At 43.7% G+C, this 17,248-nt stretch overlaps 2 protein-coding genes across 6 annotated transcripts in view; both read right to left on the bottom strand.

Moving 5' to 3' along the window:
- Window positions 1-3,574: 3,574 nt before the first annotated feature.
- LOC306915491 (dexamethasone-induced Ras-related protein 1-like) lies at window positions 3,575-5,546 on the bottom strand. Its single transcript, XM_079492835.1, has 2 exons — window positions 5,144-5,546; window positions 3,575-4,838 (listed from the first exon to the last, which is right to left on the bottom strand). The coding sequence occupies exons 1-2, from the start codon at window positions 5,409-5,411 to the stop codon at window positions 4,309-4,311; spliced, it is 798 nt and encodes a 265-aa protein (XP_079348961.1). The 5' UTR covers window positions 5,412-5,546; the 3' UTR covers window positions 3,575-4,308.
- A 7,332-nt stretch (window positions 5,547-12,878) lies between these two features.
- Window positions 12,879-17,248, bottom strand: part of pemt (phosphatidylethanolamine N-methyltransferase) — an 86,520-nt gene continuing 82,150 nt past the window's right edge. For 4 of the 5 annotated variants that reach the window (XM_079492836.1, XM_079492837.1, XM_079492839.1 and 1 more), the window contains one exon: window positions 12,879-13,857. In XM_079492836.1, the coding sequence (XP_079348962.1) occupies window positions 13,803-13,857 (55 nt within the window). In that variant the 3' untranslated portion in view covers window positions 12,879-13,802. The remainder of the gene's footprint in view (window positions 13,858-17,248) is intronic. The other variant, XR_013788829.1, reaches the window with a different exon arrangement.

The raw sequence follows: 17,248 nt of genomic DNA, 5'->3' as shown, positions 1-17,248 counted from the left end.
TTTGTTGTATCAACAACAAACACGCTGCCTTTGAGCTTCACCTTCGTGCTTTGCTGATACAGATGTGGCCAAACGTCAAACAATTTAGAGGCATGGGCGTTGCAAGCCAAGAGAGAACCCCAAACAGAGCATTGTATGAGAAGCATAGCCTTGGGGGTCATGTGGGACAAATGACCACGATCACCTACTTACAGTATACGCATACTTCACTCACTGACTCAATTGAGGGTATGCGTGTGACATCATCATCAAACCAGGAAGTTATGCAGGAACGCCTACTGAGTGGCAAAAAACTACTTTCTGGCCTTGACAGCCCATACATCCACACAGAAAAGTCCTATCTGATTGCATTAAACAACATTAAACAATGTTAAACTCACGTTGCCTGTTGCTTTGCCACTCGATGTGCCATTCACTTTAAGCATGTGCATACTCTCTATTGATTCATGTTAATGACTATAGGGTATTGTCACTGTTATTTTAATCCTTAAAGATATTCAGTTACAGATACTTTGCTGATATGTTTGACAGGACATTCCTAAGATGAATTCCTGAACATGGCCATGAAAGTCTCCCTATAACTCTGTTATATAAGTTCTGTCCTGTGCACAGCCTGCAGCAGGCCTGTTTGCTTTGTCACGCTGTGTGGTTCTCTCCTCTCTCACGCTGACAATATAACACTCTGTTATATTGCTCTCAGCACAGGGTGCTGCAGCAACGTGATGCAATGGTGGAATGTTTAGAAGACACTTTTTTTTCAAATTTTTGTTAGATAATAAACTCCTTGAGACGCATCATCTTGTTTTCAACAGGGTCCTTAGGCACAACACACAAAAAGTGACCGTGAAACAATCTAAAAACACACAACAATCAACATCTGCTACCCAGGTCATCTAACTGAAATTAAAAAATCACACTCGTCAAAAGTGAGGGCCGCCCATAGATGTTGACGTTAATGTATGTGAAAAATGAAATAAATTAATTACAAGATGTATTTTGTGTATTTATATGGACTTGGATGGCACAAATTACATCCTAATTTACTCTAAATAAACATTACTGGCACAAATTATATCATAATTTACCCTAAACAGCATCTGGTTAGGATGCCTCTCGAGCGTCTCCCTATAGGGAGGTCCTCGATGCACGTCCCACTGGAAGAAGATGGGTTGGAGGGTTTATAACTCCAATATCTGCCGGGACAGAAGCAGCGAGTGCATTCTCCCTCTCTGCCGGGACCACCTCGGGATCCCAGAGAATGAAGTTACTATTGTTGCTCTGGAGAGGGAAGGCTGGAGCTCTCTGGTGGAGCTGTTGCCCCCGCGACCCGACTACGGATAAGCGGTTGAAGACGGATGGATGGATAATATCTGCCGGGACAGAAGCAGCGAGTGCATTCTCCCTCTCTGCCGTGACCACCTCGGGATCCCAGAGAATTAATGATTACTATTGTTGCTCTGGAGAGGGAAGGCTGGAGCTCTCTGGTGGAGCTGTTGCCCCCGCGACCCGACTACGGATAAGCGGTTGAAGACGGATGGATCGATGGAGGGCTCTATAGACAAACATTAAAAGTCCATAGACTTGGCTGGCCAATAGAGGGTATGCGCATGCTTAAAGTGAATGGCACATCGAGTGGCAAATCGAGTGGCAAAGCAACAGGCAAAGTGAGTTTAACATTGTTTAATGTTGTTTAATGCAATCAGATAGGACTTTCTGTTTGGATGTATGGGCTGTCAAGGCCAGAAAGTAGTGTTTTGCCACTTAGTATGCATTCCTGCATAACTTCCGGGTTTGATGATGATGTCACGCGCATACTCTCTATATAACATAATTTCGGAAAGCCATGCATTGGCGCCCCTAAAAACAAAAAAAACAAATAATCAAAATAACATGTTTCATAATCCGTACAGAATACAGAGACCCCGGACACAGAGTGAAAAGAGCATGCCAAATAGCAAACAACTGTCCCTGTCCAATTGTGGCGATCGTGCATGCCAACTAGCATTTTAATTATGTAATTCCATCATAAATGAAGGGAAAACTCAGTGTTATTGATTAGGAGGGCAGGATTAGTGGTGGGCTGCTTACAAATCACTGCATGTCCATAACTGTCAAATATCCCCAATACACGTGTACATATAGGGTACATGACGCACACAAGCACGGACACATAAAGCACGTGCACACTCAGTGCTCAGACTACATTCAGACAAGGATGCATTGTTTATCTGACTCCAAGGCACTGTTGACTGTTCTGTGTGGATTGAATCCCTTGGGCTGATTTAACACTTTGTCACATGATAAGCCAAAAGCCACTCCAAAAATGCTCTCTCTCTCTCTCTCTCTCGCGCACACGCACACACACACACACACACACACACACACACACACACACACACACACACACACACACACACACACACACACACACACACACACACACTCACTAACTAAGCCATGGTATACCACTACCACGAATAGACCCTCTTCATCAGCACTCACTCCAATCAGGATAGTGGCAAACATGTCCCCCAACCACTAAAACCCATGGGGTTCTGCGCCTATAGCTCAGTGGCACTTGGAAAGGTATATAGGCTATATAGCAGTTAATTGAGGAGATGAGTCTTTTTTATGTGATGTTACTCATCTGAAGAACAAATATAGAGTTCTTTATCAATGTTCTTACTCTTCCTCTTTCTGGAAATAGGAGAATATTTGGAGTCAGTCACAGTCAGATAGCCAAGGCTATTGCCGTATAAAATGCACAATTTTCTTAGAGCAATAACATATTGAGTACCACAGACGAAAAACTGTCTAAGTCCAAATTTAATTCTGACCCCTCCACGAAAAGGCCTCGTTGTCCTGAACCCTTATCTATCATTTATATATTATGGATCAATAGTGTGGACTTAGACTGTTATTCGTCTGTGGTACTATGTGCAAGTAAAAATAAAATTTAGTTTAGCCTTAAATAGATACTACTTTGTACCAGTTTTATACCAGTTTTTGTATTAATGTTTTCATTTCCCTATGCAGTGTAATGTAACATATAGCCTATATATATTGTCTGCTTGATTTTAGTGGAGAATGCAGATGTAAATGAGCATATTTGCTAAATACGGTGCATTAATATACTGCGTCACATTTAAATGCATTGCATTTTAGATGTGTCAGTTCAGTTCCAGACACAACTGTCTACGTGGGAGTGAAGATCTTTGGAACAGCAAAATGTGAAACGGTGACAGCACCATGTTTCAGCTACATTGTATGTATGAAAGGTGTATGCCGTTTTATCAAATGGTTTTTTTTCTATAGTGTAGACATATTTTCTATCATTGTTTCTGAGAAGGGCTGCAAGAGTGGATGTATATAGTGAGTGACACTAGCAGAGAGATAACATTATGTGGGTTCATTGCCTGTAGCCTCAGTGGGTAAGGCCTCTACAACATGGTACTATAACAGACAGACATGTATGATGTCATTACCCATCATGAGGGGATGATAATGCTATAATGTCAACCATAAGTGAGCTGATATGAATACATATGTACAAAAATTCAATTGCAAAAGAAGATTCAGGTTATCAGTTTTTATTGATGATTATTCATCATGAAAATGATTATTATATCATTTTTCTTTTTTTCTTTCTTTGAAAAAAATAAAATAACAGTCAATAAATATACATTTCACAATAGAAATTTGTTCAGATTGCAATGGAACATTCAAGTGAACAGTAGGCATGAGTTATACACAATCTATAACGAAATGTAAACAAATTTGTTTTTTTCTCTCTCTCTGTAATTGCACGGCTCCACAAGAGTCACTTTTCGTATATCTAAGCAAAGTAAAGCAAAGTTCTTTGTTTACCCATGCAGGGTAAGTGGACTAAGCTCGAGATGCTCGAGATGCTTGTTTACAGCCACGCTGTATATCAAACACAACACTTTCCCCCTGGTGTGAAGTCCCAGGAGAATTGACAGTCACAAAGGCTCAGAACAAGAAAGATACATTCGTATCAACGTCTCAACTGTCTGCATACCACGGTCGGTATACGAGTGTTCAGCATCGGCATAATGTCCGTCCGCGCAATGCGCGCATGGACACGGCACTGTGTGTCTGCTGGAGCGCACGGCGACTCCCGGCCTCTCCTTTGAAGTGTCCTTCTGTGACACGGGCCGTTTGAGAGCCACCAACCCGCCCTTGTCTCTTAGTGCATGCATGCATGGCAAGCCACTGTCCGAACGGTCGGCAGCCATAGCTGGCTCATTCTTCAAAGATTTGTTTTCAGGTACTGCTGGCAGTAAAGGTTTAACTGATACAACATCTCTCTTTCTCCTTCCCGCCGCCTATCGCCTTCTCTTTGATGTACATCAGGTCGCTGTGCACGCTAGGGCGCCGCGCGAACGGGGCCACGACGCCATAGGCGTCCCCTCCTCCGTCCTTCGACTTCTTGTTCTTCATGGACTTTCGCCGGTGCAGCATGTCGCAGTACTGCACGGACACCTTGCGGTGGAGGTCCGGGCTCATCTCGTTGGGCAACTTGGCCAGCGTGAACAGAGTATGGAACATCTTATCCACGTTCTCGTTGCGCTTGGCGGAGATCTCGAAGTACGCGCACTGCTCGTCGCCGGCGATCAGCTGCTCGATCTCCTCTTGCTGCACCTCGCGGCAGAACTCGCGGTCGCTCTTGTTGCCGCAGATGACCAGCGGCACGTTAATGTTCTCCTTGGTCTTGTTCTTCAGACACGACTTTGTCTCGAAGATCTGGCTCTTGAGCCGCTGCACCTCCTGGAAAGATTCCCGGTTGTCAAGACTGAACACCAGAATAAACACGTCACCTGGAGAGATAAAGAGAAGAAGACACATTTAGAATGCTATTTATTTTTCCCAGAGACTGAATAACCTACACGTTAAATGGGTAGAAATGTGCGCAGCACGCACCAATCCTTAATTATTAAGAAATAATGTGTTTGGAACGATCTACAGCCGTGCGTAAAAGGCGCATATTTGGTGGGTGTGCGCACACTATTTGTGCATGCCATGGTTATTAATTGTGCTCTAATTAATGCACATGGTGTTTTGCACAAGGAGGCAGATATTAGAATGATGCAGTTCCAACAACGGTTTAAAACAGTGTATTTACCTGTCAGTATGGACAGCCTCCTCATAGCTGGGAACGGATGGTTCCCTGACGTATCCAGTATGTCTAGCTGGTACACGTCTCCCTTGATGCTGTACAGTTTCCTGTGAAAGTCCTCGATGGTCGGCGTGTACTGCTCCTCGAACCTCCCGTTGAGGAACCGGGAGACGATGGCCGTCTTGCCAACTTTGGTGGATCCCAAAATCACCATCCTGTAGCAGTTCTTGGCGGGGATGTCGAACTCGTTCTCAGTCGGCGTCATTTTCTTCATGTTTGCAAAAGTTTCTAGGTTTTTTCTCCCTGTATTATTTGTGTTTATGCAGTGCGCAAAATTGTCCGTCTGTGTTTTCGCAAGATCGTGTTGTATAGTCTTATATGTATGAGAGCAGCAGACTATTGGTGCATGCGCTCTTGCTGTTTCTGCTTGAATCATAGACAGAGCCGCGGTATTTATAAGAGCGGAGAGCGCAATGGGCCCCTCCCCTCTGACGCGTCATAGTATGGCTCGCTGAGGACGCGCTGTGCTCCATCTATCTGAGCCAGGGAGAAAATAATGTAACAGACTCCTGTCGATGCGTCAGTTCTTCTGGACTCTGGAGGATGATGTACGGAACTGTCTGGGAGAGAAAGCGAGCCAAAAGTCCCTGTCTGTCTGTCCCTGTCCGAAAACCACTTCTTCTGGGACGTGATGACACTGTAGTGACTGTACCATTGTGAAGAAATAAACCACATATAGGCTTATTGCTCTAGTCTATATTATATTACAAGAATATTTTCTCAGGCGATGCTGCGGGCATTGGCTTCATGTGCATACATGTGGGGGAAAAACATGACAAGACTGTCCAAGTTTATTTGTAAAACCTTATAGATTTGTTCTTTTTTGGGGAGGTTGGAGGGTTTGACTAGGCCTATATAAAAGTGAAACTAATTTGATTGATAAATAAACGTTTGTATTTATTTATTTTGTGAAGATGATCAAGGTTATGGTAAACTATTACAAACTATGGAATTGTAGATAATTAAGTTAATAGCCTACTTGGTACACAGTTAACTAATATGTGGACATTGCAATTTGCAACTTGCAAGTGTACCCATTGCTATGTACAATTCTACAATGCTTTGTGATGACAATGTAAAATGGTCAGTATAGTGCAGCCTAACAACACACATGAATGATTGACTCATCTTCCAAAAACTATAATAAAAAGGAAAATGACAGCAGCGTATGTACAAACGAGTTTTAAAAGCTTCCAAAAAATAAGTCTTTCGAGCTCTATGCTCCAATACTTATGATTAATTAATTCGTCAAACTCATTTAGTTTGTTCTCATTGGTAAATGTTTCAAAGGAAACAGGCTGCAGTGCGTCTAGCCTACTGCTGTCTCTTACTGCAGTTATTAAACTTACCAGAAGGGGGCAATCATATCCCGGTTTGCAGAGAGAGAGAGAGAGAGGGAGAGGGAGAGGGAGAGGGAGAGGGAGTGTGTGTCACACACACATACACACTATGAGCTTTCACTTCATTTATGATGGAAATACATAATTGTAACAAGGACTGTTTGTCCATTCGTTTGTCCGTCCATCCCCGATCCATAATATTGTGTGTGTGTGTGTGTGTACTGTGTGTGTGTGTGTGTGTGTGTGTGTGTGTGTGTGTGTGTGTGTGTGTGTGTGTGTGTGTGCGCGCGCGCACGCGCTAAACCAAGCATCTAAACTTTGGGTCCATAAGCTCAAACATAAGCTGTTGGATACAGAATTACAGATAATCAAACTATGAATGGTATGGAGCCGGCAACACTGTGAATACCGGTATACGGTGATGCAGAAACAGCTGGGCGTGACACATGTACAAGTTAGGATACTACTGTTTACACTGCTGAGTGGTTTGCTGGTAAACTAAGATGTGTTCTGTGCCAGTATGTAATGACAATAAAAGTGTCTATTCTAATCTCATATGTACAAGTAACAAGAGAGTGACCGGGCCTTTGCAGCGGCCGGCCCTAGACTCTGGAACAGCCTACCCCTCCACATTCGTTCTGCCACCTCATTAGAGGCTTTTAAGTCCCTATTGAAGACTCACTTTTTCTCTGTGGCCTTCGAAAGTGCCCGATTATGTAAATGTTATACTGTCCATAGCTCTATTTTCTTTTCTTATTTTGTCTCTCTGTTCCTCCATATTGTCGCACTTTTGTTATGTACTGTTCTGTCTTTTCTATTTTTATACCAGCACTTTGGTCGACCATTGGTCGTTGTGATATGTGCTATATTTATAAATAAAGTTTGAGTTGAGTTGAGAATAAATAAACAATGATAGCCTGCAGTGTGATGCGTGCGTGTGTTGCCTTTAGTGGTTGTGCTGCAAGTTGACCTTTTCATAAGAACACAACAAGCTACAGGGGGTTGTAACAGAGAGCAGAGGCCCCTGCAGTGTCTCTTATGTCTCTACAGTAGGCCACAGGGCCAAAGGGCGCCGCTGCAGGGTACAGTATAATGGTATACAACATAATACAATCCCAGCATCTGGCCAAGCAGTGCTCGTCATGATGAGACACGGCACGGCGACTAACAAAAGTGAGTGAATGCAAAGATTTAGAGGTGCAGAATGACTTCTGAATGTTTGTATCTCTCTGTGTGTGTTAAACTGTACATGAGTATGACTCATGTCTCCCGCGACATGACTGCTTGGGGTGCATACTTAGGTTAGACTAAGTTAGTTAAGGTGTGTTGATGCTGGAAGGGTGCTTGAAGAGCAAACTGAATCCACATCATTATGGATCCCAATCCCATTGTCCCGTGTGTGTGCATGTGTGTGTAGCTGCGTGCACATGTGTGTGCGTGCGCATGTGTGTGTGAGTGGGTGGATGTGTGGGTTGTGCAGCAGAATGAGATTGAGAACATAGCTTACTTGCTGCTGTACACCACTTTCACTTTCCTTCTTCATTACTTCTTTAGTCTTCTTCCCAGTGTGCTGATCTTGCCATGCCAGCCACTGTGAACTAAGCATCATAGCTGATTTATTTAATTACTGTCGAGCTTGATCCAGTGCGCTGATGTTGCTTGGATCTGGATTGCGTGCTTGTTTATTATAATGTTTTATTTCTTGGTGTAATAATAATGTCCTATCATGGTAAGTGGCAGACTGGCAGCCGATCAAAATGATGGCGACGTAAAATACATTGGATTAGAGAGATGGGGTTTTCATTCTGTATTGCACTGGAAATGTTTATCAACTGAAAGTACAGTGAAGAAGTGGTCCACACACTACCTTGGTCCAGTACCAGCCAGGAACTGGATGTGTGCAAGCCACCTGCTTTTTAAACTATATCAACTGAAAGTAGCCTAATGATTTCACCCTGGCTTGAAACCTCGATAGGCCTATTTAGGAACATATTCACATTATGTGTGCAGTCAGTGTGCGTGTGCTTGAGAGGGTGTATATTTTCATTTTGTAATAGTATAATAGCACAATATTTCTACAGCAGTAGCCTACTTGACGTGTTCCTCCCCAAACGATCTGTAAGAATAATGAAGTCAAGAAAAGTTTAGCAGACATACAGAAAGACAGACAGACAGACAGACAGACAGACAGGCAGACAGACAGACAGACAGACAGACAGACAGACAGACAGACAGACAGACAGACAGACAGACAGACAGACACTTTGTACCGTACTACAGATACATATATAGATACACAAGGAGCTGCATGGGGAAAAAGGGCAACATGTCCATTTTCCCCCTGCTTGATGGACAGAGAGGTGGAAAGCACATATCAAAGAGAACAGTGTATGACCGGCAAACGGGAAGACAGATAAACAGATAATGGTGATGGTGGGGGGCTGGGGATGATAGCAAGGTAGAACCAAGCAAAGTACAGCAGTGCATGGAACAGGAGACACACAGCTGTATGGAAAAACAAATGGTGCCGACACTGAGCAAACACCTGACTACCGGCAGGGTCATAAAGACCAGGCACGCTGTGTTCGTGTGTGTGAACGTGTTGGTGGATGCGAGGGCAAGTAAGTTCATCTAATAGACCATGTGAAGTTAGTTAGCGCCGGCGTGAGAAAAAACACACAAGCCAAATAAACCACTTTCTACCACACACACACACACACACACACACACACACACACACACACACACACACACACACACACACACACACACACACACACACACACACACACACACACACACACACACACACACACACACACACACACACACACACACACACACACACACAGCACAGGTTTTGCATGTGTAACAGCATGTGTACGTGAACATACTGCAGACAGCCACGAGCCAGCCCTAAAGTCAGATTCTAGATTATTTACAACTTCATAGATTGCATCTTAACAATGAAAGCAATGAGAACCATTACCCGTCACACATTCCTCGTTAGGAGATCTGATATCGTGGGAGGGAAAACCTGCATTGCCTTCTAGCACATTAGAGAGAGAAAGTAGGTCATTCACAAAACAACACAGGTGAAACGAGACATGCACATACAGTAGGTTGTAGGTTATTGTGGGCCAGCAATGTTCGGAATTCACCAATTGGGATGGAATATGAAAATTCGCACCGATCCGTCTTGATCACTTGACTTTGATTTATGTGATGTTTGTAAAAATAAATCACGGAAATGGCACAAATCAGCCTCCTGGTGGTGCTATAACAGGCCCATGTGAAAGATTTGGGGCAGAAGTTCAGCTCTGGCATCCAGTTTCGCTGCGATTAAGCCAGCAGTGACGGAGATTAGCTGATCACAGACGGAAACACATACTGTACGGACGGAGAGGATGCAAAAGATAGTCTCGGCTATGCCTTTTGGATTGACGGCGATGAGCCAAATGACTTCAGTGTCTTTCAATGGATTGAGACAAGCTTTGAAACTTGAGTCAAATACATTTTAATACAGGAAACAAACTCAAGGTTTATTTACCTATACCTAGGCTATAGAGGGTATGCGCGTGACATCATCATCAAACCAGGAAGTTATGCGGGAACGCCTACTGAGTGGCAAAAAACGACTTTCTGGCCTTGACAGCCCATACATCCAAACAAAAAAGTCCAATATGATTGCATTAAACTACGTTATTGTCTCCACCAGGCCGAAGGCATGGGGAGAGAGTATGTTTTGCACTCCGTCCGTGTGTGTGTGTGTGTGTGTGTGTGTGTGTGTCCGTCCTTCCGTCCGTCTGTGTACAGCTAATCTCCGGCACCGTTAACCCGGTCGATGCCAAACTTTGCACACACACTCCCTGGATGCCAACGATGAACCTCTGCCCCGCATTTTCCAGAACGGCCTGTTATAGCGCCACCATGAGGCAGCTTTTCACATTTTTTACCTACAACTGCACCGATCTACGTGAAACGTTGCATTCACAGTAGGCCAAGGACAAACCTTTGACCTGCATTTTCCGCATCTGCCTTTTATAGCGCCACCAGGAGGCCGACTTTTGTAAAACACATTTTTTGATATTACTCCTCCAGATTCTGTCCAAAAATCTCACAAATCGTTACACAGTATCTCTATGGTCATGTGCTCAAGTCGGATCTGTCCGATATTTCACATTCCATATTCCTAATTGGCTATAATTGGCTTTCACACTTTGCAAGATTGCCCCGTTTTGAACAAAAGCCTCAAATCATGAACGCAGCATGCAATTTACGTAAAATCTTTCACACATTTTCTTACTAGGCCGAGGAATATATCCCACCCTTTTCACATTGGCCTGTTATAGCGCCACCAACAGGTTGATTTTTGCAAAACAAATTTTTGGAACAAAATGCCTCAAATCATCCAATTGCCATCAAAGGCAAACATGTTTATATTACTCCTAAACATTTTGCCAAACATCTCACACAGTCCTATACTCCTGGTGGAGACCTGTGCCCAGAAGGGCACTTTTTCTAGTTGGAATATGTTAAAGCCAGGATTGCCGTGTGGCAATTGCGGTATCAAATTCTGTAATCAAAACCTGTTCCAGGCTCACGTATAAGTGCTTGTAGCAGTACCATGTCCTACATTTGACTGATTTGAGGTAGAAAATGTGGGCACGACCATTTCTAAAGTATAGTGAGAGGCTGAGAGCACGAAGCAATTCAATGCCACAGCCTCGAGCTCGTCCTCCTAGTCTGTGCCGACATTTGCTTGGGAGTTTTCCCTGATTGAAAGTGGAGGATCCAGCATCCATCATCTGAGACTTATATGGGGGAAAGGCAAAGCATTCAACAATCAAACTCTCAGAAAAGGAGGGCATTATTCCAGAATGGAGGAAACAAATCAGTGAGATGTGTGTGGTTGATTTTGTGTCACGACTCATGCAGTGAGTGCATACATTTAAATAATAAGTATAGAAACCTCTAAAGCTTAAAATAATAAGTATAGCAACCTCTAAAGCTTAAAATATTAAGTATAGAAACCTCTAAAGCTTAAAATAATAAGTATAGAAACCTCTAAAGCTTAGCAAATAAACCTCTAAAGCTTAGCAAAGAACCTCTAAAGCTTAAAATAATAAGTATAGCAACTTCTAAAGCTTAAAATAATAAGTATAGCAACCTCTAAAGCTTAGCAAAGTGACAAAAAAACAATCATAATATTATTAGCATCTAAAAAGCCTCACTGTGGACTAGGATTAATAATGCAATGCCGGATGGGTTTCAGATCCAACACTTTTCTTGGTAGCGCACGCACGCACGCACGCACGCACGCACGCACGCACGCACGCACGCACGCACGCACACAGACAGACACACAGACAGACACACAGACAGACACACACACACTATTGATCGGGGATGGACGGACAAACGAATGGACAAACAGTCCTCGTTACAATTATGTATTTCCATCATAAATTAAGTGAAAGCTCATAGCGTTACTGATTAGGAGGGCAGGATTAGTGCTGGTGGGCTGCCCATAACTCACCAACCAATCACATGTACAGTACATAGAGTACATGACGCACACAAGCATGCACACTCAGTGCTCAGACTACATTCAAGGATGCATTGTTTATCTGACTCCACGCACTGTTGACTGTTCTGTGTTAATTGAATCCCTTGGGCTGATTTAACACTTAACACTCTCTCTCTCTCTCTCGCTCTCTCTCTCGCTCTCGCTCTCTCTCTCTCTCTCTCTCTCTCTCTCTCTCTCTCTCTCACACAGACACACAAACGTTGCATGTTGTATTACTGTAGGTGAACATTCAGTGAAAACGCACGCACGCACGCACGCACGCACGCACGCACGCACGCACGCACGCACGCACGCACGCACGCACGCACGCACGCACGCACGCACGCACGCACGCTCTCTTTGCTGAAACTATTAACCAAATGCAGTTCATTGAATGGAGGGGTGGAGACAGTCTCCTCGACTTAGCAGCTGTTATAAGACTTTACAATGGTTCTACTAAAGTACATTGCATATAGCGTGAAATGATAGAAAATACATAAAATGCAGTAATAACAACTAATGTAATTTGAAAATCTCTGCCTACTTCGGGATCAGGCAAGTCCTTGGATGTGTTCCATTACGGTAAATCTATAGTCATCATTCCTCTGTTAGACATGATGATATGAGTTCTCACTGTAAACACATGTAGAACACAGTCTAAACACTGGCCTGTTCGTAGTTCAGGGAGATGACACACGCACACACACGCACACGCACACACACGCACACACACGCACACACACAGACAACACACAAGCGCGCATGCTTCAGGAAGAAAAACACTGCATTTTATTATCAATCGACACGTTATGGCATGGGCATACAACAGCAGGCAGCAGTAGATACTACACTACAGTTTGGAATGGCTGTTATTGCATAGATACTGTTCAGTAAAAACAGGGACACATTTCTTCTAAGACTGCAAAGTGACTTTGCATCCAGACATACTCATAGTCATAGACATACACATACTCAGACATACACATACTCATAGACATACACATAGTCATGGTACAAGTCTTCTTTTTACTGTATAGTCATTGTGAACCATTGCTGAACCACGCACAAGTGTGAGTCATTAGAACAGCTATTGTGACTATATTTTAAAAGCTTTGAAGGTATAAAGTAGGTTTATACAAATTGTTTGTGCATTAAAAGCTGGGACTTCTGTTCGACAAAATGACACAACTGGGACTTACTATAAAACACTCAAAGCAAAGTGATTGTGCAAACAGGTTTGAGCTACAGTAGGAGTAACTGCCCCATGGCAGCGGTGGCCGAACGGTTTGCGGAGCGGTCTTGATACCGGAAGGTCGCCAGTTCGTATCCCCGGACCGGCACGTTAAAATTACCACCGCTGAAGTGCCCTTGAGCAAGGCATTGAACCACTACCATGAAATGTTCTATGAGCAGGGCCTGGCTGTAAACGAGTATCTGATGCTTAGTCCAGTTACCCTGGGTAAATATAGTAACTTTGCTTTTTGCTTTGCTTTGGCAGCATTTTACTGTAGACTTACTATAGACAACAATACACAAGTACACAGTGTGTGATTCCACAACTTTGACTTCTCGTGTCCTTAACCTTGAGGTAGCGCGAGGACTGTTTGTTTGTCCATTCGTTTGTCCGTCCATCCCCGATCCATATTGAGACGGTGTGAAGGTTGATTGTCTGCGCACGTGCATGTACATAGCGGACTTATTTCTGCTTCCAGTGTTGGCTCCTCTCCCGATAGATGTGTTCGGTGAACGGTCTGCAAACACAGGAGAACAAACACATCATGGGGCAATAAATCAGAGCTGCTGGGTAGATCCGTACCAGGCCGTACCAGGGATCCCCCTTTCTACGCAATCACACCCACACACATAGGCTACACACAGTGTGTCCAAGCGTGAGGAAACCATGAATTTGTGTGTGTGTACACAAGGGTAACCATCCTTGAGGGACTCTGAGTGGAGAGAGGGGTGTGTGTGTGTGTGTGTGTGTGTGTGTGTGTGTGTGTGTGTGTGTGTGTGTGTGTGTGTGTGTACTGTATATGTGAGTATACAAGAGCCATCTATATGTGCATATATAGACTTTTTGAGTGGTACAACCACTCCATGGAACAGCAATGTCCCAAGTTGCCAACCTATGTCCTAACCCAGTGGTTCCCAAACTTTTTCGTGTCAAGAACCCCCAAATCAACATTTATTAGGCCACGGACCCCCCATTTGAAAACATTATGCCAGTGACCCCGATAAGGGAGGATTCTTACGGCTCTAGCAGTGATTCCAAAACATATTAATTTCATGGACCCCCAGTTTCACACGCATTATGTTACGGACCCCCAGTTTAATGGCATTTCTATCTCTGGTACCCCAATTTATATTGTAAAACCACTGTTAATTTAACTCTGAGAGTGTACAAATGTTCCATTTGTACACTCTCTGAGTTACAGACCCATAAGGGTCCATTTGGTTCCTAACTATCTCTAATTGAGCTAGGTACCCCCTGGAGCTCCCTCAGGTACCCCCAGGGGTACCTGAACCCATGTCCTAACCTATGTGACTATGTCCGTTTAGAGTACCAGTAGGGGCAAAAGTGGCGCTGTTGTGCCAGAAGCAGAGAGAGAGAGAGATAGTGTTGCACTGTTGCCTGCTAATGAGAGAGAGAGAGAGAGAGAGAGAGAGAGAGAGGAGTTGTTATTGAGTGAAACTTTTACAGTGTATTATTAAAAGTGCGCGCACCAGGAAGCTGGTGTTCCTGTACGTGCCCTGTGTTTCCTGCTTTGATCTCCATCGGTGCACACATGGGTGCATGTACTGTAGCATTCTGCACCACTGACCACTGCACTCTCTTACCACATAAAGGTGAATGGGGATTCCCGCTTACGCTCAATTTACATCAGAACGTTATTATTTCATCTTATCTTCTTCTTTTACTGTATGCTATAATCAATGAGCTATTGGTGGGATAAAAGTGACCTTTATAAGTAAGTACCGTTACTTATAAGAGTGTACACCCTAGCTGTGCTCAAGCAAGGTCACAGAGGGACAGAGAGATTTCTATATAGTGTCTGAAAAAGTGAAGACACGTCAGAATTCTCCATGACAGAACAAGCCTTCTGTCCTGCTTCCAGGGGCCCCGACTGACGAGCTGATATGGAGCGAATCTGATTCGCGATATAACAGGTCGTATATATGTTACTCATATTCAAATGCTGTTCTTATTCATTTCAGGGGAATGCCCCTGTGTAATCAATAAATATACGCCAGTCTAGGGCTAATCGGTAACACTGAGTTCTGCCTTTCATTGTACGGTGGAATGATTTAGAAGATCAAAGCTTTGGGTAGTGGGTAATCTCTGTGTGTGTATTTGCCCCCGGACCTCAGGATAAACAGAGCACCCACACATCCTGTACCATCACTATATAAATAAAGATTGATTGATTGAATGTCGACTCTTATCTAGGTGATGAGAGTGCCACTGGACAGGGTCACTTATTAGGTCCAGTATACATTGGTGAGGCTACGTTTTACTGGACAGGGTCACTTATTAGGTCCAGTATACATTGGCGAGGCTACGTTTTACTGGACAGGGTCACTTATTAGGTCCAGTATACATTGGTGAGGCTACGTTTTACTGGACAGGGTCACTTATTAGGTCCAGTATACATTGGTGAGGCTACGTTTTACTGGACAGGGTCACTTATTAGGTCCAGTATACATTGGTGAGGCTACGTTTTACTGGACAGGGTCACTTATTAGGTCCAGCTACGTTTTACTGGACAGGGTCACTTATTAGGTCCAGTATACATTGGTGAGGCTACGTTTTACTCTTTACATTTTCATTTTCCAGGCGTTCTTACTTGAAGCGATTTATAATTTGTCGAGACGTAAAATAACCACCAATTCTTAGGAAAAAAAATCTTCTAAATCCTCCAGTTTTCTGAAATAAACATTTTCACGATTTTTCAAAAATAGCAGAACTACAAGCTCGTAGCGCGCCACTCGGTGGCCCGCTATGAGCTTGTAGATCTGCTATTTTTCAATACTGCAACCAACAGTAAGGAGTACAAGGGACAATATATAATTGAAAGTAAAACAACATTGGAACAAGAGGTAAATGACAGATGAGCTAAATGAAGTGTATTTGTACTTTTTTTTAAATATTAAAATGTATTGTTTTAAGGATTGTATAGGATAAGGATAGGCAACGAATAAGCACTATGCTTCAGCTTATGACTTTTTAGTCAGGAATTTGTATTTTGTGTGTGATTTGGATGGACATGCACATTTCTGATAATAATGTTCTTGTTATAAGTCCACACAAGTGCTTTTTTTTGTAAACAAGGACCAAAATATACCATTCATCCATCCATCCATCCACCCACCCACCCACCCACCCACCCACCCACCCATCCATCCATCCACCCATCCATCCTTCCATCCATCCACCCATCCATCCACCCACCCATCCATCCATCCATCCACCCACCCACCCACCCACCCATCCATCCACCCACCCACCCACCCATCCACCCACCCATCCATCCACCCACCCATCCATCCACCCATCCATCCACCCACCCACCCATCCATCCATCCACCAACCCATCCATCCATCCATCCACCCACCCACCCATCCATCCATCCACCCACCCATCCATCCACCCATCCATCCATCCATCCACCCACCCACCCACCCATCCATCCATCCACCCATCCATCCTTCCATCCATCCATCCATCCATCCTTTCATTCATTCACGTGTATTTTCGAGCAGCAAGTACAGGAGGAATATTAAAGAGAGGGGGATAAGATTCATGGGGTAGAAACTAGAGAGTGGTACATTAGTCACTTGCAGAGTTGTGCTACTAATGGATGTGTTGCCTTGTCTTCCCACTGTAAGCTTTTAAGGCTGCTTCAAGGTTCCTCCTTGATTTATTCAGTGACAAAATGGACCAACACATTGACTCTGTATTCTTTGCCTGAGCATTGTGGAGGAAGCTAGATAGCACACAACCTTTCATTGCCTGAGCATTGTGGAGGAAGCTAGACAGCACACAACCTTTCATTTGTGTCATTTTGCCAGCATCATTTCTACTTTGCATGGCATCTAATTCTGTTCCAGCCAGGGTGTTGATTCCATCATTATCACAGGAC

This window comes from Electrona antarctica, assembly GCF_951216825.1.
Source record: "Electrona antarctica genome assembly, chromosome: 22".
NCBI classification, from domain to species: Eukaryota; Metazoa; Chordata; class Actinopteri; order Myctophiformes; family Myctophidae; genus Electrona; species Electrona antarctica.
Note: the sequence above shows the minus strand (reverse complement) of the source record. Positions and strands in the feature narration are given on the sequence as shown.

What these genes read in the sequence shown, in the direction of transcription:
- LOC306915491 (XM_079492835.1), bottom strand. Translation starts at nt 5,411, where the DNA reads ATGAAGAAAATGACGCCGACTGAGAACGAGTTCGACATCCCCGCCAAG. An exon ending in GAGGCTGTCCATACTGACAG is followed by an intron (nt 4,839 to 5,143) that starts GTAAATACACTG and finishes TTATCTCTCCAG; the next exon opens with GTGACGTGTTTATTCTGGTG.